At 46.0% G+C, this 22,991-nt stretch overlaps 1 protein-coding gene across 1 annotated transcript; it reads left to right on the forward strand.

The window, feature by feature from the left end:
• Positions 1 to 2,243: 2,243 nt before the first annotated feature.
• SRSF6 (serine and arginine rich splicing factor 6) lies at positions 2,244 to 8,094 on the forward strand. Its single transcript, XM_082857265.1, has 6 exons — positions 2,244 to 2,472; positions 2,699 to 2,847; positions 4,141 to 4,265; positions 4,416 to 4,624; positions 4,854 to 4,937; positions 5,043 to 8,094. Exons 1-6 carry the CDS (start codon positions 2,366 to 2,368, stop codon positions 5,404 to 5,406), a joined length of 1,038 nt encoding a protein of 345 aa, XP_082713391.1. The 5' UTR covers positions 2,244 to 2,365; the 3' UTR covers positions 5,407 to 8,094.
• Positions 8,095 to 22,991: the final 14,897 nt, after the last annotated feature.

Consider the following 22,991-nt stretch of genomic DNA (forward strand, 5'->3'; position numbering starts at 1 on the left):
TACCCACTGGATTGAAAATCACAACTATGCCCTGCTCCAGACTGTACTTTACAATCTGGGTAATTATGGATTTGAAGTTATTAACTCTCTTCTGTATCAGATTGAGGCTTCTCTCCCTCTCTTTCTGACAGACTCCTGTCAGCACTCCACAACTTTCAAATGAGCAGTGACCTTTATCTGCCACCATGTTTATAGACACTTCAGACACCGCCACATGCTGTACATCCATCATTTCTCCTTTGAGTTGTTCTTCCAAAATATCAACAGAGGTGAGTTCGATTATCAGCAAGACTTCACAGAAAGCTGATGACCCAACACTCCCTTCAATGATGCTACTTGAGACTGTTTCCTCTCAGGCAATTCAAATATTTTGTTAAGAGTAGTCAGTGGGTGGTACTTCCCTGGCAGTCTAGTGCTTCCACTGCAGGGGACATGATTGCAATTCCTGGTCGGGGAACTAAGATCCTGCATGCTGCTGCGTGACCAAAAAAAAAAAAAGGAGTAGTCACTGGGCTTTGGAGAAAGAGAGGTGAGAGAGTGTGGAGGACATCAGCTACATCTTTCTTTTTGGGCAAATGAACTGAAAGGAGAGAGGAGGTGACACCCCACTCCTCATATGCTTCTAAGTACCACCCCATTACCTTCCCAAAAGGAATGTTCAGAGTGGCATTTCCTGGTTCACCTCTTGCCAACAATGAATTTTTGCGTGGCTTGTGGGATCTTAGTTCCCCAACCAGAGATCAAACCTGTGCGCTAAGGCAGTGAAAGCATGGAGTTCTAACCACTGGACAGCCAGGGAACTCCCCTCCAACAATGAATTTGAACAAACTTTAAAATATTGACAATTCAATGAGTGAAAAAAAGGTTATCCCGTTAATTCTTCTTTCCCTAATTACTATACGCCACACACAACTTTTTTAAGATCCACCTATATATTTTACTTACCTAACTTTAAGCACAGACAGTGTAGCCTCTACCATCAGATGCCAGTTATTAACACTCCCCCTCCCCTAGTCGTGACAGCCAACAGACCCCCAGACTTTGCCAAATGTCCCCTGGTGGGGGCAAAATCGCCCCCTTTCAACAGAACCTGTAGAATATCAAGGTTGCCCCACTCACGAAGAGCTGGAATATACGGAGATACCTAAACAGCCAGTATTATCCCCGTGATGCCATTTCCCCTCAGCTTGTGTGACACCACGCCCTCCAGCTCTCCTTCCCACCTCTCTGGTCACTTCTTCCCTGCACCTTTTCCTGAACTGAAGTTTCAGAGGACTCCAGGGTCTTCTGCTCTCCACTTAAACTTATTCCTCTGTGGTTTTCATCTAGTTCTCCAGCTTTAAATGGCATCTCTAGTGATAAACTCCAAAATGTGCGTTTCTGCCACATAGATAAGATGCCTTCCAAACCAATGGGGGAAGGGATCGCGTTGGGACAACGTACTCGCCACAGTGGGGAGAACATGAGCGTACCTCTGGGGCAGGACTGCCAGGTCTTGCTCAACTTTCTTGGGCCAGAGGCCTTGGCCCTGCTCCTTTCGTCGGCAATTACAGCGAGCGTGAGACTTCCATATACACCTCAATCTATAGGTGGCTCCAGGTGCCAGTGCTCCAAGAAAGACCCATGGAAGGAGAGGTGGACGTACAGGGAGGCGGTGAAGTGAGACCACGATGACGGCTCTGAAGGGATAGAAGCCAGCAGGGCTGTGCGCGCCCGGCCGGGTCCCCACGACCTCGGAGCGCAAACCTCGTACGCTGTGGAAAAGGGTACCTAATTGACTGTGTCCGAAAGCACCTTCCCCACCAGCCGAGCGTGAGCCGGACGACCCGCGGAGAAAATTCGAGCCTCGTTTCCCAGGACCAATCAGAGACCGCGGAGGCCTATTATGACAACCTCGAGAACCAATGAAAAAAGGGATTCTCCTAGCGCCAGTCCTGGAGAGATCACACAGAGGAACGGTTCGGTTTTTTATTTTAAGTACAAATTAGAAAACAGGTCCGCGGCTGGAGACGGAATACGACGCTTACAAGGATGTGTGGAGAAAATTCGGTGAGCTGGTAGCACCTCACTTCCCCGAAACTTGGCGGGCGAAGAACTCGCAAGTCACCCTCGCGCCCAGCGCTCCGGCTTAAAGCGCGGGAGGGTAGGTGCAGCGCGCTGACGCCACACGCCGGGCCCCACCCACAGCCGCCCGCCCTTATAGCGTAGCCCAGGCGCGCGCGCACCATTGTGTGGCTGGACTCGGCCGCCGCTGCGGAGGGAGGTGTGTGTCCGGGCTCTCGCCGTCCCCGCACCCGCACCGCGGCTTTTGCCTTGCGGTCCGCCGTTCGACAGCCAGCCCTCGGGCCCCTCGCCCGCCGCGGACATGCCGCGCGTCTACATAGGACGCCTGAGCTACAACGTCCGGGAGAAGGACATCCAGCGCTTTTTCAGTGGTTACGGCCGCCTTCTCGAAATAGACCTTAAAAATGGGTGAGTCTGGCCTGGGTGCCCACGTCCGCCCGCAGCGCCCCGGGCCTGCGGCGGCAGGGCAACATCGGAAGGAGGAGACGGCCAAGGCCGCGGCGCCGCGTGGCAGGGCCGCCAAGATGGCGGCGGCGCGGGGCTGCGGGAGCGCGCGGGGGGAGCGGGGGCGCGTGCGTGCGCGCCCCCGGCCTAACGACTCCCGCCGGTCTCCCGCCCTCGCACCGCCCCTCAGGTACGGCTTCGTGGAGTTCGAGGACTCCCGCGACGCCGACGACGCCGTTTACGAGCTGAACGGCAAAGAGCTCTGCGGCGAGCGCGTGATCGTGGAGCACGCCCGGGGCCCGCGCCGCGATCGTGACGGCTACAGCTACGGAAGCCGCAGTGAGTCCCACCCCCGCGCGCTCCGCGTCCTTGGGACCCCGGGGGGCGGGCGCAGGCTTAGGGGGGCCGGGGTGGGGCCTCCCAGCCGGGCAGGCGCGGTGGCCGGGGTCGTTTGACTCGGGTGTCCCCGGGGCCCGCTGCCTTCACGCCTGCCCGGTGAAGACACGGGACGCCGGAGCGCGGGGATTGGGTGGTGGGTTTTGCCTAGCCAGGGTTTGGGTGTTTGGGAGCGGGGTTGCTAAGCTGGGAGGGGGTGACGTGCTGGGCCCCTGTCAGCACTGTCGTGGGCTCTGCCTACGGAGGAAGTGAGGGATGGCTGTATTTGTTGCATGCCCCTTACTTACCTGTCAGTGCATTAGCTGGGAATGTGAATGATTTAGCCTAGAAGTCTGGGGACAGGCTGGGGTGGAGGTGGGGTCGGGGCGGGAAAGGGGGTGGGGTTTTAAGAGTAGATTTTAGTGTTATTCAAATTGGCGGGGGCCAAAGGAAATATTCTTTAGAAGTAATGTGGTAGTCTACCACAAAGTAGATTTAAATGAGCTTTATGCTGTATTTGAACTAGTTGGGGCATGTTATTGGGAGGAGGTGGGGGGATTTTTGGTTATGTTAAATGTTTGATGTTGAAATTGTTGCATGTTGAATTCAAACTTTTTAACAAGTCCTTGATGTTTCAATTTGAAAGTGACCAATGGGGCTGAGGCTGTGTCCACTGAGGCTAAGATGACTGCCTTTCCTGATTGGCCTTGGCTTTTCCATACATTGTGTGACCCTTGCCCTATGACCCTTTGGCTGACCTTACCGGAAGCCATGACGACAGCAGCCTTTTGCCATTAGACGCAGGGTGATGGTGAGGATTCCAAGGGTTAGACAAAACTGGTTAATCTGAACTAGGTGACTGTTACCTTGCGTGTTTTGTGGCCAAACCACCACCAAAAACCTCACACTGTGATGTAAGTACTTAGTGTAACTAGTAAACATTTTTGTAAAATGTAGAAATGCATGTAATCAGTTAAGTTTTATATTTTACAATGTTCTGTAAAATAAAACTTAGCGAGGTAAATTGAATAAAGGAGCAGTCACTTTCTAACAGAATGTAGGAGAGTTTAGTTGGATTTAGTCTATTTGACTTGCCCTTAATTTAATTTATGGCAAATCACAACTGTATCAAAGGTTTAGCAATATAGTAGCAAAGTCCTACTCCAGTAAATAAAAGTTGATATGTTTGTACTAACTTTCAAAAACTTGTATCCCTATCACTACAAAGCATCTAATTGTTCTCTTCATGTGATAAAGGTGGTGGAGGTGGATACAGCAGTCGGAGAACCTCTGGCAGAGACAAATATGGACCACCTGTACGCACAGAATTCAGGCTTATTGTAGAAAATCTTTCTAGTCGTTGCAGTTGGCAAGATTTAAAGGTGAGTGCTATAATGTGAGGTAAAAAAGATATGACTGATGGTTAAAAGGTAGGGTTTTGTATTGCTCTTTCATTTCTGAGGATTGGATTTAACGCATAGTTGTTTTCTCTTTAGATTTTTGGGTCTGACCAGTCTTGTTGCTCTTTTTAGGATTTCATGAGACAAGCAGGTGAAGTAACCTATGCGGATGCTCACAAAGAACGCACAAATGAAGGCGTCATTGAGTTTCGCTCCTACTCTGACATGAAGCGTGCTTTGGATAAGCTGGATGGTACGGAAATCAATGGGAGAAATATTAGACTAATTGAAGATAAACCACGAACAAGCCACAGGCGGTCTTATTCTGGAAGCAGATCAAGGTAACTTATTGAAGGATATGGAGAAGGGAGGAAACAGTATTTGCCACAAATAAAGAAAAATTCAGTCAGCAGTATTTCAATTGCTGCTTAATTGAAATTAGGTCAGTTCTTAGTTTCTTTTGTTGCATCATTGGAGCAATTGTTGGTTAGTCTATTTTTCATAAATTGTACAAACATTCACATCAAGATGTCTTGAGATAAAGATTTCTTGTCACGTTTCTTGTTACAGGTCACGGTCTAGAAGAAGGTCACGAAGTAGGAGTCGTAGGAGCAGCCGCAGTAGATCTCGAAGTGTCTCAAAAAGTCGCTCCCGGTAAATGTGTCCTTGAGTGTTTTTCTGAATTACATACTTTATGTTTATAGAGTGCTTATGTGTTTGGCAAGGTACTGAAAAAAAAATCTGGCTTTTATTGTCTAGATCCAGGTCTCGGAGCAAAGGTCGATCACGTTCTCGTTCAAAAGGCAGGAAATCTAGATCAAAAAGCAAATCTAAACCTAAGTCTGATCGAGGCTCCCGTTCGCGCTCTCGGAGCAGATCGAAGGATGAATATGAGAAATCTCGAAGCAGGTCTCGTTCTCGATCTCGTTCCCCCAAAGAAAATGGGAAAGGTGATATAAAGTCAAAGTCCAGATCAAGGAGCCAGTCTCGTTCCAATTCACCCCTACCTGCTCCACCCTCAAAGGCCCGTTCTGTGTCCCCTCCACCAAAAAGAGCTTCAAGATCCCATTCTAGATCTCATTCAAAGTCAAGGTCACGATCCAGATCGAGTTCCAGAGATTAACCCAGAACTCTACATTCTTTGCACACTATTACGGAACACTTTCCTACTTGCTTAGGCAGTTACTCTTCCACGTTTGTACTTGGCCTCTTCTGCAAGAAGAGTCTCCCGAAAACAGGGGCATACAAAAATTGGATTTGTAGCCAAATTTGATGAAAAAGATGAGATTCTAAAGAAATGGCATGAAATCAAAGATCTTTTCCCTTTGTAGAATTAAGATAACTTTGATTTTATAGCTTTTGAGCTAAAATAACTTTTGTAAAGATTAAGCTCATTTAGATTTTTTTTTTAGGTATTTCAGCAGCATCTGCTGCAGGGGTTTCTGTCATTGTTATATTTGTTTGCTTAATTTTAAATTAACCGTTTCAAGCTTTGAACACTTAAGGCTTTAGAGGGAGAACCCAATTTCCAATTATGTTGGCTTTTTATAAAGCTTGAGTTATGTAAGATTTCAATAAAAGTTTGCTACCAAGATGATTGCCTTATTGAATAGGTCACTCTTAAATTCCTTCAAATACTGATTATCTGCTATCTGTGGAAGTAATGTAAATTCTACTTAAGTGTAAAACAAGGCAAGTCTCAGACCAGCAATAAATTATTCAATTTGGATAACATTATTTTGTCCTGTTATTCAAATTTGCCAAAGTCATATTGGCCCCCTAAACAGGTTAAGTTAAAAATAAAAGATTTTATAGTCTATCTGTTATACAATTTTGCCTAAATTAATAGATTTTTTAAATAATGAAACCTTTTTCAAACTTAAATTGATTGAACTCTTCAAAAAATAGTTCCTGTTACTTGGGATCTTATCTAGCCTGGTAATCCCACTTTCTGGAAGTGGTCATTGTAATTAGTGTTTTGTTAGAATAAGGTTCCGTGGTCTTTAATGTTTGTTAGGTAAAAATGGAAGTAACCTTTCTTTGATCAGAAATTTGGTGTGTTATTCAAAATGGAAAAGCAAATATTTCATTTTCTACTGAAAGATCCTTAACAGGCACTTAAAACAGATCGCTTGATAAATCAGTTTTACTGATTAAAGTAAAATTCCACCTAACAGTCCCCTTTAGTTAGTGGGGTTCTGTGATAATTGGTTAGATCATCCTTGTAGAACTTTATGTGGTTGGCTTGGAAAAAATTTAAATGGGTTAACCCTAAACTTTTGTACTTCATCATGAAGGGTAATGAATACTGTGGAAACCAAATTTTATAATACTGCGAATTTGTAGGAGTTACTGGGTTACCAATTAGTCCATACATCCGTTAAGCCTAGTTAGTTGAGATTGCAGTTTGAGAAATGAATTACCATATATATATATATATATATATATATATATATATGTATGTATGTATCTCTTTTTCCAGATTCTTTAAATAAGGTAATTTCATTAAAAGCACTCATTAATCTTAGTCTGAAATCAAGATGTAGGTTATATGGCTCAGCTTTAACATCTTCCTGGGAGCTGTCACTCTATATAAGGTGTTAAGGGCTGGGTAGTGTTAGGGTGTGGTGGGTACCACTCATTGTGCTGCAGGGGGGACTAGAAAGCATCATAATCTAGAGTTGGTTTGTAGGTTCAGATAATCCAGAAGGCAAGCCTAATCAAATTGAGACTGTGTGGAAAATGTTGAGTCAAAGATGTAGTTGCCAAAGTGACACTGTAACTGCTAGTGTTTGCTCATGTAAAAAGACTTGTTCTAATAATTACTGGGCTTCCTGTTATGAAATCTTAGAGCCTAATCTTAGGAACATAGTGCCCTAGAAGGTTGATGCTTCTTCCAAGACCTTATTTTCTTTAATGCTTTTGATATATTTTTTTTAGATGTTCATAAGAAATGGTTTGTTTGGGGTTTTTTTTCAATATAAGCTTCAGATTTTGAGAGAAGAAACTGGTATCTGTAATTATAGTTCATTGTTTTGCCTGTTTGAAAGAACAAAAGTTAGGACTCTTACATGAGGAAGCAAGCCTCCACTGCCTTTCAAATTACATTTAAGGACAAGTTACTTTTAAGAATTGGCTTTGACCAAAATTCTCTTGTTTTCAACGAAAGAACAAAAGCTTTTAAAACCACAGCCTGTTAAAATGAAAGACGGGAGTACTGCAATGTGAAATTAGGCTTTCTAAAAGTGTGCAGCATCCTTCAACTGGGCTTTCTTGTGTCGATATTCCATCGCATGGTAGTCAGGTTTGTTTGCATTGTTAGCTCCCCCCCCCCCACCCTGTGGGTAATTGTGTAGGTAAATGTCTGCATCCATAAGAATTCAGCAGCAAAGGCCACCTTATTAAAATTCTGGTTCCTGTCCCACACCTGTGGACCTACATCATTGGACGTGCTAAACCACTGTATGTATAACACTGGCCCACTTGACCAGTGAAATGTTTAGTTCCTTGCTAACTTTGAAGTAGAATCTGAGTCTCTACAACTTGCCACATGTTCATCTGTGGCTAGATGGAGTATTAACCTGGTGGAGAGCAAACTAGAAGTGAATGATAACTGGATCCCCCTTTCTTTTATGTGGTAGCGTGTGGACATGCCATAGTGCCTTTATGGCCAGTTCCAGTCCTTCCTGCTCCTGTGACTTAATGTTCCACTCCTGTGTTGTTACCATCTTTTCTCTTGGTATCTTCTTTCTCCCACTTTGTTAACCTGCTTTGTGCTTTATTACTTCAATAAAATGTTCACTGAGGGAAAGGCTTGTTTTGAGTTTATTGCGTATTCCCACTTAGCGCCAAATATTTGGCAGATGGTTTTTTGAATTTGAGTTGCCGTTGGCAAGTTTCATTCCTGATTTGAGTATGCGAAAAGGTCTTGTTTTCAGCTCCTCAGAAACATGAGGTTAGGATCAACATAGTAGATGGTTTAACTGGCTTCAGTGTCATCCGCAAAGTGGTAGGGATAACCCCTCATGGGTGGTGAAGATGAAAGGTTAATATGTGAGAAGTACTTAGAATAGTACCATAATAAGTAACTATGCTGTTACGAAGGACTAAACATGCTAAGTCTCTGCTATTGCCCTGCTTCAGTTTTCACACAGAATTTACCCATTGTTACCTTGTAGCAGTTTGAACATTTTCTGTGACAATTGCTCAGATAAACTAGGGAGCTCAGTCATCTTTTCCCACCTAATTTCACTTTTATTTCCATTGCTTTCAGAAAGCATTGTTTTCTACCTTCATCCAGGTTTTGTGGTTGTACACAAATCTTGTGGAATGTTTTAAGTTCCTGATTTAATTTTTAATTACAAAAGTAGTATGTCCTTGGAATATTAAGTATCGCTCTTTTAGAGTCCACTTACTAAGGTAGCTGCTTCTAACACAGTGTATTTGCCCAGACTTCTCCAGTCGTAATTCCTATGTGCTTCAGTAAGGTATTCAAACCATGAGTGTGTTCTGCGACTTGCTTTTTTTTTTTTTGGCCAAGCTGTGCGGCTTGTGGGATCTCAGTTTCCCAACCAGGGATCGAACCCGCCGCCTCAGCAGTGAAAGCGAGGTGTCCTAACCACTGGACCGCCGGGGAAGTCCCAAAATATTGAGCTTTTTGAGGCAGCAACCACATCTTGAACAAGATACATCTTTGTGTCCCTAACACCATGTATGCTTCCATTCACTAAAAGGATGTGTATTTGCATTTGTGTAATTGGTCTTCTAGATCCTAAATAGCTTGTTTAGATTTGCTTGGCTGGCTTATAACAACTTCACAGATGGGCCCCCAGCATAGTACTTAATAAAGTGATAAAGTGAATAGAAAGGAATCATGGTTCAAAAATCAGAAGGTAAATACAAAAAGTTAATAAACAGTAAATTCCATCCTTGACCCCTTGGAGGAAGCCAGGATTACTAGTTTCTTATGCATCTTTCTGGAGATGCAAACCCGGTAAAATTAATGTTTCCCAGGTAGTTTGATCATAGCTCATCTGAATTTTACGAAGTCAAGTGATATTTAAGTATTATACCTTCTACTAAGAAACTCTCACGTGTAATTTATATTATTTATTGTTAACATCCAGAAACTTGCACCCATTTTTGAGATCATTACTGAGAAAGGTATGTTATTTGTATGTTTGTTAACAGAGGCAGGATTTAAATCCTGGTTCAGTTCTTAACAGCCCTAAAGTATCAACATCTATTTCAGATACTCATTTCCTCTTAGTGAAAAGCATTGAAGAGGCATGAATGAGCAGTCTTCTTTTATAGTTATTTTGATAAAATTTCAAAATTAGGAAAAACTTGCAATATAGTACAAAAAATTACCCTTTGCCATTCACCAATAATATTTTGTTTCATTTACGCTGTTTTTTCCTAAACCCTCTGGAAGGTAAGTTACATCTTTCTGTTCTATCCCTAAAATTTTGTGTATTTCCAGGGACATTCTCATATAACTATAGTGTCTGCCTATCAAAACCAGGAAAATAGCTTTGATATAATCTTATCTCATCCACAGTATTTATATTTTGTCAGTTGTCTAATAACATCCTTTATGCTTGTTTTTCAATTGGCCCAGGATCATTTGTTGCATTTAGTTGTCATGATTTTATTTAGTCTCTTTTAAACTGGAGCAGGTCCTTGGCCTTTCTTGACCTTGCCATTTTTGAAGAGTAAAGGGTGGTTATTTTGTAGAAGTTTTCTCAATTTTGGTTTGTCTGATGTCTCCTCATGATTGCATTTTTGGCAGAAATATCACAAGAATGAGACTGTCCTCAGTGCATCATACCTAGTGGCGCATTGTGATAATAACCTGAATCAATTATGAAGTCGCTTTTTCCCTTTATAGTCAATTTGTGGGAGATAACCAGAGCCTATTCAATACCCAGTTCCTATCAAACGGTCACCCACTATTAACATTTGTTGATTTTTTAAGTTTTGTTCATTGGCATTCTGTCGGGGTGCTTTCTGTGGGGGGTAGACTGTTTTAAAGGTCAGATCTAAAGAAGGGGTGTTTGGGTTTTAGGAGGGGAAGGAATCCTTTTGGAGACTGACAAAGTTACTGAACGGAGAGCTTTGATGGCATCACTTTGTACTCCGTTATTGTGGAAACCAGGACAGTGGTTCCCCCGGCCAAAGGCCGAAAGGGAGCTGGAGGTAACTTTTACGTAGGTGAGAGGAATATGCAATAGAAAACTGTCCTCAGCTATGAAACAGTGTCTTCCCACATTGTAGGCAGTGGGTGCGATCATCAGAGCAGCTGGCACAGCCACTTGTGAAATAGTAGCTGCCTGTGTTGTAAAACCATTCCAGGGGACTCCCTGGCGGTACAGTGGTTAAGGACTCTGTGCTTTCACTGCCAAGGGCTCGGGTTCGATCCCCGGTCAGGGAACTAAGATCCCGCACACCGAGCAGTGCAGCCAAAGATAAAATAAAATTTTCCATGATTAGAATAGTCAGACCTTAATGTTCTAGCCAGGTGAGAAAAAGGTAAAGCAGAGTTGCTGAATATGGTGCCCAAGTATTAGAAATGTCAGTACCCCTTTCCAGTCATTCATGAACAGCCTTGCATGTGCTATTTAAATATATTGCTGCTACTTTTATACAAAAGTTCAAACACTGGCTAGAGAATAGTGTGATGGACCTCCTGTGCACTCATCCAGCTTTAACTATCTATATGCCTATCCACTTTCTCTATAGATACTTTTGAAGGAAATCCTAGACATTTCAGCTGAAGATGGTTCAATATATACCTCTAAAAAGACATCTTAAGTCCCATTTATCTATAGGGTCCTCCAGTTTTTTTTCCTTGCACTGTATTTGGAGTTTTTTTGTTTTTTGTTTTTGCAATGTATTTCTTGAAGGTCACTGTTGAGTAGTTTCTTGGTCTTGATTTCACTGATTGCATTCTCGTGGCATCCTTTAGCGTGTTCTGTCCCCTGCATTCCCTGTGAATTAATAAACCTAGGGCAGTGGTTCTGGAAGTGTGGTTCCTGAATCAGTAACATCGGCATCACCTGGGAACTTGTTAGAACTGCACTTTCTCAAGCCCCACCCCAGACTCACTGAATCAAACTGTAGGTGGAGCCCAGCCATAGGTGTTTTAACAAGCCTTCCAGGTGAATCTGGGGCACGCTCAAATTTGAGACCCATTATTCTGGAGGCTTTTTATAAGATTCTGATTCATCTCTTGTTGTTCATATTGGCAGCCACTGATCTTTGTCAGGATCTTTGTCAAGATCCATTAATCCATGAACCCTTGATTTTAAAACTTCTTTTCAACCCACTGCAGTTCTTTTTGATGTTGCTTTATTCTATTTTTGATCAGTGGGAGTCAATTTAAGTTGCTTCCTGAGTTCTTTTGAAACAACCCTAATAATCTTAGCAGTTTTTTTGCTTTCTGGTATAAGATTTCCAGGCTCATCTATCTAGTCCCAAACCTGCAATCAGGCATTTCTCCCAGGAGCCCTGGTTGCTGCTTTATTCTCAGGAGCCTGAGTCAGACCCACTTGCTGACCTTGGAGAGCTTCTCAGAGAGGCAGGAGGCAAGTGAGACTCCCCCCGGGGGCATACAGAAATGGGTGGCAGCCATTTTGGGGAGTTCATTCTACCATGAGGTCACTGGTGCTGGCAAGCGCCATTTTGGAGTCCTCCCTGTGGCCTATTAGTGCCAGGTGCTCACCCACCAACCAGCAGGCCAGCATCAGTCCCAGAACACCCCAGCCCCACGGCCAGCTGTAGCCCAGGGGTCAGCCTCACCTACCACTGCACCCGCAGTAATCAGTTCTGCCACAACAGAAGGGCCACAGAGCCCACATGGGGGCACCCCTAGAGCATATAGCACTGGTGACCAGAGGGGAGTGTGCTGCTGGGCCCCATAGGACATCTAATAAGGCCACTTTTCCAAGAAAGGGAAATGTAACTGATCTACCTAATACAAAGAAATAAAAATAGAGATTTAGGCAAAGTAAGGAGACACAGGAATATGTTCCAAAGGAACAAGACAAAACTCCAAAAGAAGAGCTAAGCAAAGTGGAGATAAGTAATCTACCCAATAAAGAATTCAAGGTAATGATCATAGAGTTGCTCAACCAACTCAGCAGAAGAATGGATGAGCACTGGGAGGAGTTTAACAAAGAGTTAGAAAATACAAAGAAAAACCAAACAGCTGAGGAATGCAAGAATAAAAGTACACTAGAAAGAATCAGCAGATTAGATGATATGGAGGAACAGATCAGTGAACTGAAAGACAGAGTAGTGGAAATCACCCAAGCTGAACAGAAAAAAAGAATTTTTAAAAGTGACGATAGTTCAAGAGACCTCTGGGTCAACATCAGATGTACTAAGTCTGAGAAGAAGAGAAAGGGGCAGAGAATGTGTTTGAAGAAATAATAGTTGAAAACTACCCTAACCTGGGAAAGGACACAGACATCAAGGTCTAGGAAGCAAAGATAATCCCAAACAAGATCAATCCAAGAGGTTCACACCAAAACACATTGTAATTGAAATGGCAAAGAGAGAATCTTAAAAGTAGCAAGGGAAGTAGAATGGAACACCCGTAAGGCTATCAGCTGGCTTTTCAGCAGAAACTGCAGGTCAGGAGGGAGCGGTATGATATATTTAAAGTGATGAAAAGAAAAAAACCTACAACCAAGAATACCCAGCAAGTCTATCATTTAAATTTGAAGGAGAGAGAAAGAGTTCTAGGGACAAGCAAAAGATAAAAGAGCTCAGCACCACCATTTTGGATTTCTGACCTCCAGAGCTACAAGATAATTAATTTGTATTGTTATAAGCCACTAACTTTGTGGTCATTTGTTCAGCACCAATTAAAAACTAGTAAGGACTTCCCTGGTGGTGCAGTGGTTAAGAATCCGCCTGCCAATGCACGGGACATGGGTTCGAGCCCTGGTCTGGGAAGATCCCACGTGCCGCGGAGCAACTAAGCCCGTGTGCCACAACTACTGAGCCTGTGCTCTAGAGCCTGTGAGCCACAACTGCTGAACCAGTGCGCCGCAACTACTGAAGCCTGTGTGCTCTAGGCCCACGTGCCACAACTACTGAGTCTGTGTGCTGCAACTACTGAAGCCCACGCACCTAGATCCTGTGCTCTGCAACAAGAGAAGCCACCACAATGAGAAGCCAGCTCACCACAACAAAAGCATAGCCCCTGCTCACCGCAACTAGAGAAAGCCCATAGGTAGCAATGAAGACCCAATGCAACCAAAAAGTTAAAAAAAAAATAAGCTTAATCCAGTGATTTTTTTCCCATTGTTTTTTTTTTAATGTTTTTTAAAATTTATTTTATTTTTTTGGCTGTGTTGGGTCTTCGTTGCTGCATGTGGGCTTTCTCTAGTTGCAGCGAGCAGGGACTACTCTTCGTTGCGGTGCGCGGGCTTCTCATTGCAGTGGCTTCTCGTTGCGGAGCATGGGCTCTAGGTGCACAGGCTTCAGTAGTTGTGGTGTGCAGGCTCAGTAGTTGTGGCTCGTGGGCTCTAGAGCACAGGCTCAGTAGTTGTGATGCACGGGCTTAGTTGCTCCATGGCATGTGAGATCTTCCCGGACCAGGGCTCAAACCCATGTCCCCTGCATTGGCAGGCGGATTCTTAACCACTGCGCCACCAGGGAAGCCCACCCATTGGGTTTTTCAGTAGCATCATGAGACATGAATTCTATCAGTATGTTGAGAACAAGATTCAGATATTTAGCAGGGTTGGGGTAACAGAAATAGCCGAGGCTCTGGCCCTCACTGAGACAAGTTTACCTAGTGGTTGCAAATATAAGCTTCAATTCCCAAAGCCAAATACAAATTTTGTCAGTTTCTGACGCTTTGGAAAACATACACCCATACACCTATGTCCAGGGGGAAAGCAGGACCTGAAGCTAATCATATTCGGAAACTTGCACCTCCCCTGCGTTTTCCACTGTGGGACCCCCAGGTCAGGGGTATCCAGTCTTTATACAGGGGATTCAGTTTCAACTCCCAGTACCACATGGACCCAAGATCCCATCTCCCATCACTATGTGTGTGATGAAATCCAAATCCCTATCCAACCACCTCCAGGACAAGAGAGACATCAGGCCACCCCCTGGTTGCTCTGTTTCCATCTTTGTTTCTGACTCCTGCTGACTTCCCCTTCTTTCAAGTTCAGCCATGAATTTACTCTCCTTCCTTCTTGGCTTGCCTACTTCCTTCCTCCCTTCCTTGTAGTATTTTATCCAGGATTTTGGGGTGTCTGTGCTACAAAATGCTCCCTATTAGCAAAATGTGCCATACCGCTGAAAGCAGAAGTGTTTTCCCACTTACAAAAAGGGCACATCCGGATGATTTCGTAAAATACATGGACTGCCCCAATGGTGAATTTTAAATCTGTAGGAACAGAAAGGTGTGGGCTGCTCACAAACAACAGTTTTCTCTATGCTTCTATTCATCAACATTTCAAAAAGCTTTGGGTCCACTCTTGGGTAGGGGGTTAACTTGGAGAAGACACTGGGGGCTATTAACTTGTAGAAGAGGGGGCTGTCTCTTGAGGGAAGAATTGGACTTGATCACTTTCTCCTGAGGGCAGATTGGACCAGCGGAGCAAACTCTGGCTATATTAGAGGGAGAACCTTCCCCAAACACATCCACTTGGGAGGAGCTCTCCATCCCTGAAGGTGTGGAGGCAAGCAGGCCCACCAAAGGTATCAAGACCACCAAAATACTGTTAACGAGCAGAAAAAAATAATATATCGGCAACTCACACCCGCATTCATTGTTTATTCCTGCGTCCCACTAGCTCAGATTCCACTAGTCTAAAAGACTCATTCCTTATTGAAATTTATGTGTTTGTGTAGTTCTGTCACTTTCCTTTAATCTTCTGAATACCTAAAATAAACCTTTTGGAATCTAGAACAAGCACAGTCTGGGTAGAAATGAGAGAAAAGTGAGTGGATGGTGTGTATGTTGGTGTGAATAAAGAGACTTCCATTGTTATGGCAACCAGCATCCTCAACTGCTGTAATCCTGTTCCCAATAATACGAGTTGTGATTAAAAACTGACACGGCAGCGAGGAAGGACACATGTAATGCGTTGGTGTGGCAACCAGAATAAAGTCTGCATAAATTTAAATCTGATGATCACAACAGTTAGGGGAATTTGCCTACAATTAATTAGGAACTCTTCTCATCTGCACTGGAAATCAGGAGCCTGGAGGTCTGACCTGTGGCCATGACCTTAGGCCAGATGGACCTCAATATCCTTTTCTGTAAAATAAGAGGTTAGATTAAATCACTAATGTGGGTGTGGGGCACAACTCGACTGTACCAAGAGTTGCCCTGTTTTCATCTGCATGCAGTACATCATTAGTCAACAAACGTTTATTGAGCACCCACTCAAGTGTCCAGCCCTGTGCTAGGTGCTGGGGATACACAAACCAGTGTGTTTCCTTCCCTCTCGGAGCTTGCAGTCTCTTAACTTCTCCAATAACACAAATCTATGTGAAATTACAGCTGCCGTACGTTTAGAGGCATTTTGTGCTACAAGAACCAGGAACAGGGAGATTTGACTAGTTAGATCAACCAAGGAAATCGAAGCACAGACAGGCAATGATTTGCGCAAGGCAACACCACCACGGGAACCCATTATTCAAAACAAAACAAAACACACAAAAAACCCCAAAACAAAAACCCTACGCCATGAAGTAGCTTATAGTCTTTACAAATGGAGAAATGGAGGACTAGGAGGATAAGTGATATGCCCCAGGTCACAGCAGCAGCCAATGGCAATGTGGTCATCCAGACGCAGGCGCGGCTGATGCTGCCCTTTAGGCCATCAGGGCCAGGATCGGAACCCGCACCTCGCGGGGCCTCCTTTCTTCTGGTCGCATGGCCCTTCGTGCGCCCTGAGACGGTTTTCTGACGTTCCTCGGCTCTCCTTCCTCAGGTGAGAAGCAGGCGCCGTGGGAAGGCGTTGGATAGCGCAGCGACCCGGCCGGGGTGCGTACGGGAGTGCAGCCTGGTCTTGTCACTGACCACTCAGCTCAGGGGCCCGCCAGGCTCTCTCTTCCGGCGCCGTGGTCCCCGCGCCCCGCTGCGCGCTGCTAGCTGTGAGGCAGGGGGTGGGGGACAGGGAGAATCTCGACCCGCCCCGCCCGCGCAGCAATCCGACCCCGGGGCTAGGGGACATTAGGCCCACGCAGTCGGTGCCTGGCAGGAGGGCCCCCGGCCGGCGTCCCCCAAACGGGCTCCGCGCGCGGTCTGCGCTCCGCGTCCTGCGGGGAGGCGGGCCCGCCCCTATGTGCGCGCAGGCGCGCGCCGCGCGGGGCTCGGACCGCAGCTTGGCGCTGGGTGGCCGCACGCGGGCCTTGCAGGTAGGACCCCGGGTGCGGGGCGCAGCGCCGCCCGGCCCCGCCTGGCAAAGCGAGTGCTCGCGTCTGCGGCCGCGGGGCGTTGCTCCTCCAGAGCGCCTCCGGCGGGGTGCACGGGCCCAGGAGTAGGTTCGGGGAGCCTGAGTGCAAGGAGGTCTGGGCGGGTGCGGGGCTTGAGGGCAAGGCGTCCGCCAGCAGCTGGCGACGATCGGGAGGCTGGGGAGGGAGGCGGCTTGGTTTTTAGAGAAATGCAGTTAATTAAGAGTTGTTCATTAATAGAAGAGAGGGTGTAGAGGGCGGGGCTTTGGTTTTCTTGAAATGGGTCATTTGGCAAACTTTCTCTTTCCTACCGTTAATTTCCAATTTTTATAACGGAAAATTGAATTATTATTTTGCTATAAAGGGAAAGAATAAAAAGAATTCCGCCATTTTGGCGTTTTAAAAAGTAACCGTTCCGCGGGGCTGACTGGTCAGTGACTGCCCCGCCCGCCGCCGTCTACACTAGTCCCTGGAGGCGGGTACCCTGGAGCCCGCATCCATCCCTCCGGCGTTCTGGCCGCAGCTGCAGCGGAGGGCGGGGCCGAGGCCCCAAGTTTGCGACGCTCAGGCTCGCTGAGGCTCAGAGTGTGTGTTGGGGGTATCTGTCTGGGGCGGTAGCTCGCCACTCCCGACACCTAGAGCAAGGGCGTTTATTGAGGGTCTGTTTTATGTGAGGCCTTGACGGGCAAGGGCTGGGGGAAGCCTTGGCAGACAGTCCAAGAGAAAATAAACACGGACACATTCACTCAATAAATATTTATTGAGCATCTGCTATGTGCTAGACACTAATCTGGGTTGGGAATCCAACGGTTGTTTTAGGTCGGGTTCCCTGGAAACAGACTCTGAGAGGGAGGTTTGAGTGTAGGTTTATCGGGGTGGCCTTGGGAATATCACCTGTAGGGGAGTGAAGACAGCAGGTTGGTTGGGCGGAGGAAGAAGGTGAACTGCTGATGTAGTCTTAACAGAGGCCTCTGCCTGTCCCAAGGGAAGTTCTGGAGGGAAGAAGGCCCTGCAGAGAGGTCCCAAATTGAGGCAAGGGGGCGGGGCCTTCCTACCCCGTATCAACTAGTGAGCAGATGGCTGCTTCCCGGAGAGGGCACTTGCTTCCCCTGGCTGAGGGCAGTTCAGAGAGGAGCTGACAGCTGAGGGCTGCCAGTGACAAGCTTCGCAGTGGCCCGGGCCTCCTACTCTATCCCCTCCTCTTCCAGGCTCTGAGAGACACAGAAGGAGGAAATAGTATTCTAGCCCCTAAGGCAAGAATGGCTAAGCCATTTATGGATTTCAGGAATATGTGTTTCTTCTTATGTTATTGATCACTCTTTACTCCCATCTCACTTTCATTCATTCACTGACTATTTGTGGGTGCAGGCTCTGGATCAGGCTCTTTGGTGCTTTGTTCTGTCCCAGGGGAAGACACAAGTTAATGTACAGTTAGATTGTGGTGTAGTGGAGAACAGTAGAGGGAGCGGTGAACTTTGTCTTGGGGGGTGGATTCTGGGCCTTTCACAGAAGAGGTATCAAGCTGGATCTTGAAGGATGATCAGGAATTTTCCAGACATATGGGATCTGGTAAGGTACCAAGCAGAAGGATCAGCGTGTGCACATAGAAGGCCACAGAAGTGGGGTTCTGAAGCTGTGACCAAGCTGCAGCGGGGAGTGGATGGATTCCTGGCATCTGGCTCAGGCCTGGGAGTCATGTCAGACTGGTTGTGTTGCTGTGTGGACCTAGAGGGACAAAGCTTATGAAAATTCTGTGTGAGCTGCAAATTTGGGGGCTGGTAGTGGTAGAGGAGAAGTACACAGAGAAGGTAGTTCCACAGAGAAGGTAGTTCCAGGCCTCGGAGAAGTTAATGGTCCAGCTGGGGAAAAAAACACACAGTTGGTGCTGCTAGCCAGGAGCCCACAGCCACATGCGATGGGTCCCAAACATCACAGGTGCCCTGGATCCTCTCCCCTCCTGCACTGTCAAGGACTTGTCTTCTAGAATTATTCTTTTTCCCCTGCTCTGTCAGCTTCTTCCTTTATAGGCTCATTTTCATCAACTACAAACATGCTGTAGCATCTTCTATTTAAAAAACAAAAAGACAAAACAAACTCCCCCTTCCCTGAGAACTCATCAGTCTCCAAATACCATCCCCCACATCCATGTTCTCCTTCCCACCACAACTCCTTGAAAGAGTTGTTAGTCTTGTTTCTACTACCTTTTCTCCCATCCCCCTACAAGGACCAATTCTTACTGTCAGTTTCCCCACTAGAATGTAGACTCCATAATGGAGGTTTTTGTCTGTTTTGTTCATTACAAGTCTGCATTGTCTAGAACAGTGCCTGGCACATAGTAGATGCTCAATAAATATTGAACTAATCAATGATTTCTCTCTGATCAAGTTTTTGTGTCCACAGCTCCTCTGAAATGGCACTTGTCAAGATTTCTGGTGATTTCTTTATTGCTAAAATGGTCAACGCTCAGCTCTCATCTGACTTGATCTGTCAGTGGCATTGAACACCACTGAGCAGTCCCACTTTCTAGAAAACTTTCTTCCAGAAATCCCTCCAGGAGCCCAGATGCTTCTGGTTGCCCTTTGATCTCATTGCAAGCTCTTTCTCAGTCTCTTTGGCTAGATCTTCTTCCTCTTCCCAACCTATAAATTTTGGTGAGCTCCAAGCCTCCCACCTTTTTCTTTATACTCGGTACTATCATTTTTCCCTCCCGTCTGTACAGGATGGTTTTTAAATTATAACTCCAGCCTTAACTTTATCCCTTATTTCTAGAATGTAGGCTTCATGAGAGCACTTTCTCTTGTTTGAGACTATTCGCAGGGCACAGAAGGATGCTGATACCTAGTTGGCCCTCCAGTGTCTGCTGAAAAAAGGGCAGAAACCTGAACAGAAGGGCAGCTCTCTCAACCACCCTCCCTTCATAGACCTGAAATATATGATGGGCTTTCAGACGGAATGGAATTCTTTCAGGAGTAACCATATTCACTCCTAATGACTGCCAATGTTTTGAATAAAAAGGTTAACTCTATTTAAAAGAACTTAAAATGGTACAACTGTGTCAGCTGTGCAAAGCAAAATAATTGGAATTGAAATTCAGGGAATGCTATTATATTTTAACATTTTTTTGAAGGCGGGGAAGGGGGGAGAACAAACCTTGGTTTGATTGTTGCCTTAATTCATCAGGTTATATGTTCAAGCCTTTGCCTACCTGAATATACACTCTCTATATACTATATAGGAGGTACTCTGTATTTTAGGGAGGAAAAGCTGGAAGATAACTCAGTGCTCAAGAACAGCAGGAGGGAGGAATGAAGGGTGGGAAAGATAGCAACCATTGCAAGCTGATTTTGCCAGCAAGCAGCTTGTTACTAGAGCTACCAAGCTCCTCAAAATTTCTGTTAAAAGGGAGTGAATTGGTATTTATTGAAGGCCTGCCGGTATCAAGACTTTCCATATTTTTTCCATTTAATCTTCATCAGAGCCCTTCAAGATAGATACCATTACCCCCTTCATTTTACACATGAGGAAACTGAGGCTCAGGGAAGGTAAGCTACTTACTCAGAATCACAGGTATTAAGGGGGAGCTGAGATTCAAACTGACTTGTCTATCTTAAGCCTACATCTATGTTCTTTCCTTTAAGCTGTATGCCAAAAGCCATTGTCAAGCCCTGCTAACACCTTAAAGCAACCAGGTATCACTTACTCATACACTCCTTTTTTCTTTTTTTTTGGCTGCACCGCCAGCTTGTGGGATCTTTGTTCCCCGATCAGGGACTGAACACGGCCCCCAGCAGTGGAATCATGGATCCTAACCACTGGACCGCCAGGGAATTCCCTATACTGCTTTTTTTCTTTAATAAATTTATTTATTTATTTATTTTTGGGTGCGTTGGGTCTTCGTTGCTGCACGCGGGCTTTCCCTAGTCGTGATGCGCAGGCCTTTCATTGCAGTGGCTTCTCTTGCTGCGGAGCACGGGCTCTACGCGTGCGGGCTTCAGTAGTCGTGACATGCGGGCTCTAGAGCACAGGCTCAGTAGTTGTGGCGCATGGGCTTAGTTGCTCTGCGGCATGTGGGATCTTCCCGGACCAGGGCTTGAACCCGTGTCCCCTGCATTGGCAGGCGGACTCTTAACCACTGCGCCACCAGGGAAGCCCCCCTATACTGCTTTTTATTAACAAGTTCAAATTACTGAAATCCAACACAGTACATACTGTGTGCCAGGGACTATTCTAAGTGCTAGGGATATAGCAATGGACAAGACAGATGCCCTTGTGGAACTTATATTTCTGTGGGGACGACTGATCAAACACAAATAAATAAATGAAGATCATTATTGATTATAATGATGGACATAAAGGAAATCAACACAGTTATGAGATAAGAGGGTGATGGGCATGGTGCTTTAAACTGAGTGATCAGGAAAGACCTCTTCTGGGGACGTGACCGCTGAGCCAAGGCCTGCTAAAGGGGAAGGAGGCGGCCAAACACAGATCTTGGGGAAGAGCATTCCAGGTGGAAGGAACAGCAAGGGCAAAGGCTCTGAGGTGCGAACGTTTGTCAAGCAATAGAAGAAAACCAGAATCTATCAAGGGTAGAGAACAAGGTGAAGGGTGGTGGAGGATGAGGTCAGAGAGGAAGGCAGAGGTTGGATTCTATACCGTAAACCACTTCGATTTTATTCTAAGGGCAGCCAAAAGCGCTTGGGGAATTGTGGATAGGGAAATTATGTGATTTGGTTTACATTGTTAAAGATTGCTCTTGGGGCTTCCCTGGTGGCGCAGTGGTTGAGAGTCCACCTGCCGATGCAGGGGACACGGGTTCATGCCCCGGTCTGGGAAGATCCCACATGCCGCGGAGCGGCTGGGCCCGTGAGCCATGGCCGCTGGGCCTGCGCGTCCAGAGCCTGTGCTCTGCAACGGGAGAGGCCACAACAGTGAGAGGCCCGCGTACCGCAAAAAAAAAAAAAGAAAAGAAAAATTTTAACGTTTGCTCTTAGTGGAGAATAGACTGTAGCAGGGGCTGGAGAGGAAGCAGGGAGATGAATTAGGAGGCAATTTCAGAAGTCCAAGGAGAGCTGATGGTGGTTGGGACTAGCATGGTGGTGATGGAGATGGGGGGAAGTGGTCAGACTCTGAGATGTGTTTTGGAGGTGGAGGTGACAGGCTAATTAGAATATGTAGGGACTTCCCTGGTGGTCCAGCGGTTAAGACTTCTGGCTTCCACTGCAGGGGGTGCGGGTTCAAACCCTGGTTGGGGAACTAAGATCCCACGTGCTGCGCAGCCAAAAAAAAAAAAGAAAATGTATGAAGTTGTTCTGTGCTAAACAATAGCTATGGCCAGCCCCGGTAGCTACTTAAATTTAAGTACAGTTAAACGGAATTTAAAATTCAGTTCCTCAGACATGAGCCACATTTCACGTGCTGAGCAGACTCATGTGGCTAGTGGCTACTGTGTTGGACAGTATAGGTATAGGACATTTCCATCATCACAGAAAATTCTACTGGACAGTGCTGGGAGGGCATCTAGGACAGTGGCCGACACATTTTAGGAGTTAAGTAAATGATAGGTATTAAGCACATTTGTTATGTCACTAGGTCTTCTTTCTTATAAACTTACCTGTTCAACTAACTCTTTATTAAATGTCTCTGCTGCCCTGGCTTGATTAAAGCCAAATCACGCACTGCCTGCGTTCTCATGCCCTACCTCTCTGCTCTTCAGATGCATGCATTTCTTCAACAGATGTTTGAGTGCCTACTCTGTGCTTGGGATTGGAGGGAGTGGTGGACAGGGGGCATAAAAGAACACGATCAGGAAAGATCATCTCCCAGGAAAATGAACGTGTATGAGTGAAGGAGAATCTGGTACTTGAAGGCTCTGAATCCCCAGAGGGAGAAGGGAGTGATTCTACTGGGGATGGAGGTGGGGGTTGAGAAAGAGGGGGAGTTTGGACTTGGCCTGGGCTGTGCCATGAGACAGCTGGCCAGACAGAACCTTGGCCTGAAACACACTGCCCGAGACTCCCTAGAGTGTGCACATCAGTTTACAAAGCACCCTCACACATGCCCGTCTTACAGAGACTGGGGGAGGTGCAGGGCCTGGCCAGAGCCCTCACCTGAGTGACCTGGATAGAGCCAGGAGCCAAACGTGATGCTGGGCTCCTAAAACACCCTACTCCCCTCAGCCCTGAGGCTTTTCTCTGTGGGTGGGCAGCTCCTCCTCAAGGAGGCCTCTTACCTCCCTGATCACCTTGGGGGCTGTGTTCCTTTTGTAGGCCTGCCAGG

Source organism: Leucopleurus acutus (assembly GCF_964270905.1).
Source record: "Leucopleurus acutus genome assembly, chromosome: 16".
Lineage (NCBI taxonomy): Eukaryota > Metazoa > Chordata > Mammalia > Artiodactyla > Delphinidae > Leucopleurus > Leucopleurus acutus.

Bases quoted from the DNA above. Each gene is read 5' to 3' on its own strand.
- SRSF6 (XM_082857265.1), top strand. From the start codon at position 2,366: ATGCCGCGCGTCTACATAGGACGCCTGAGCTACAACGTCCGGGAGAAG. The intron at 2,473-2,698 runs GTGAGTCTGGCC...ACCGCCCCTCAG, and splicing joins GAAATAGACCTTAAAAATGG to GTACGGCTTCGTGGAGTTCG. The intron at 4,625-4,853 runs GTAACTTATTGA...TTCTTGTTACAG, and splicing joins TATTCTGGAAGCAGATCAAG to GTCACGGTCTAGAAGAAGGT.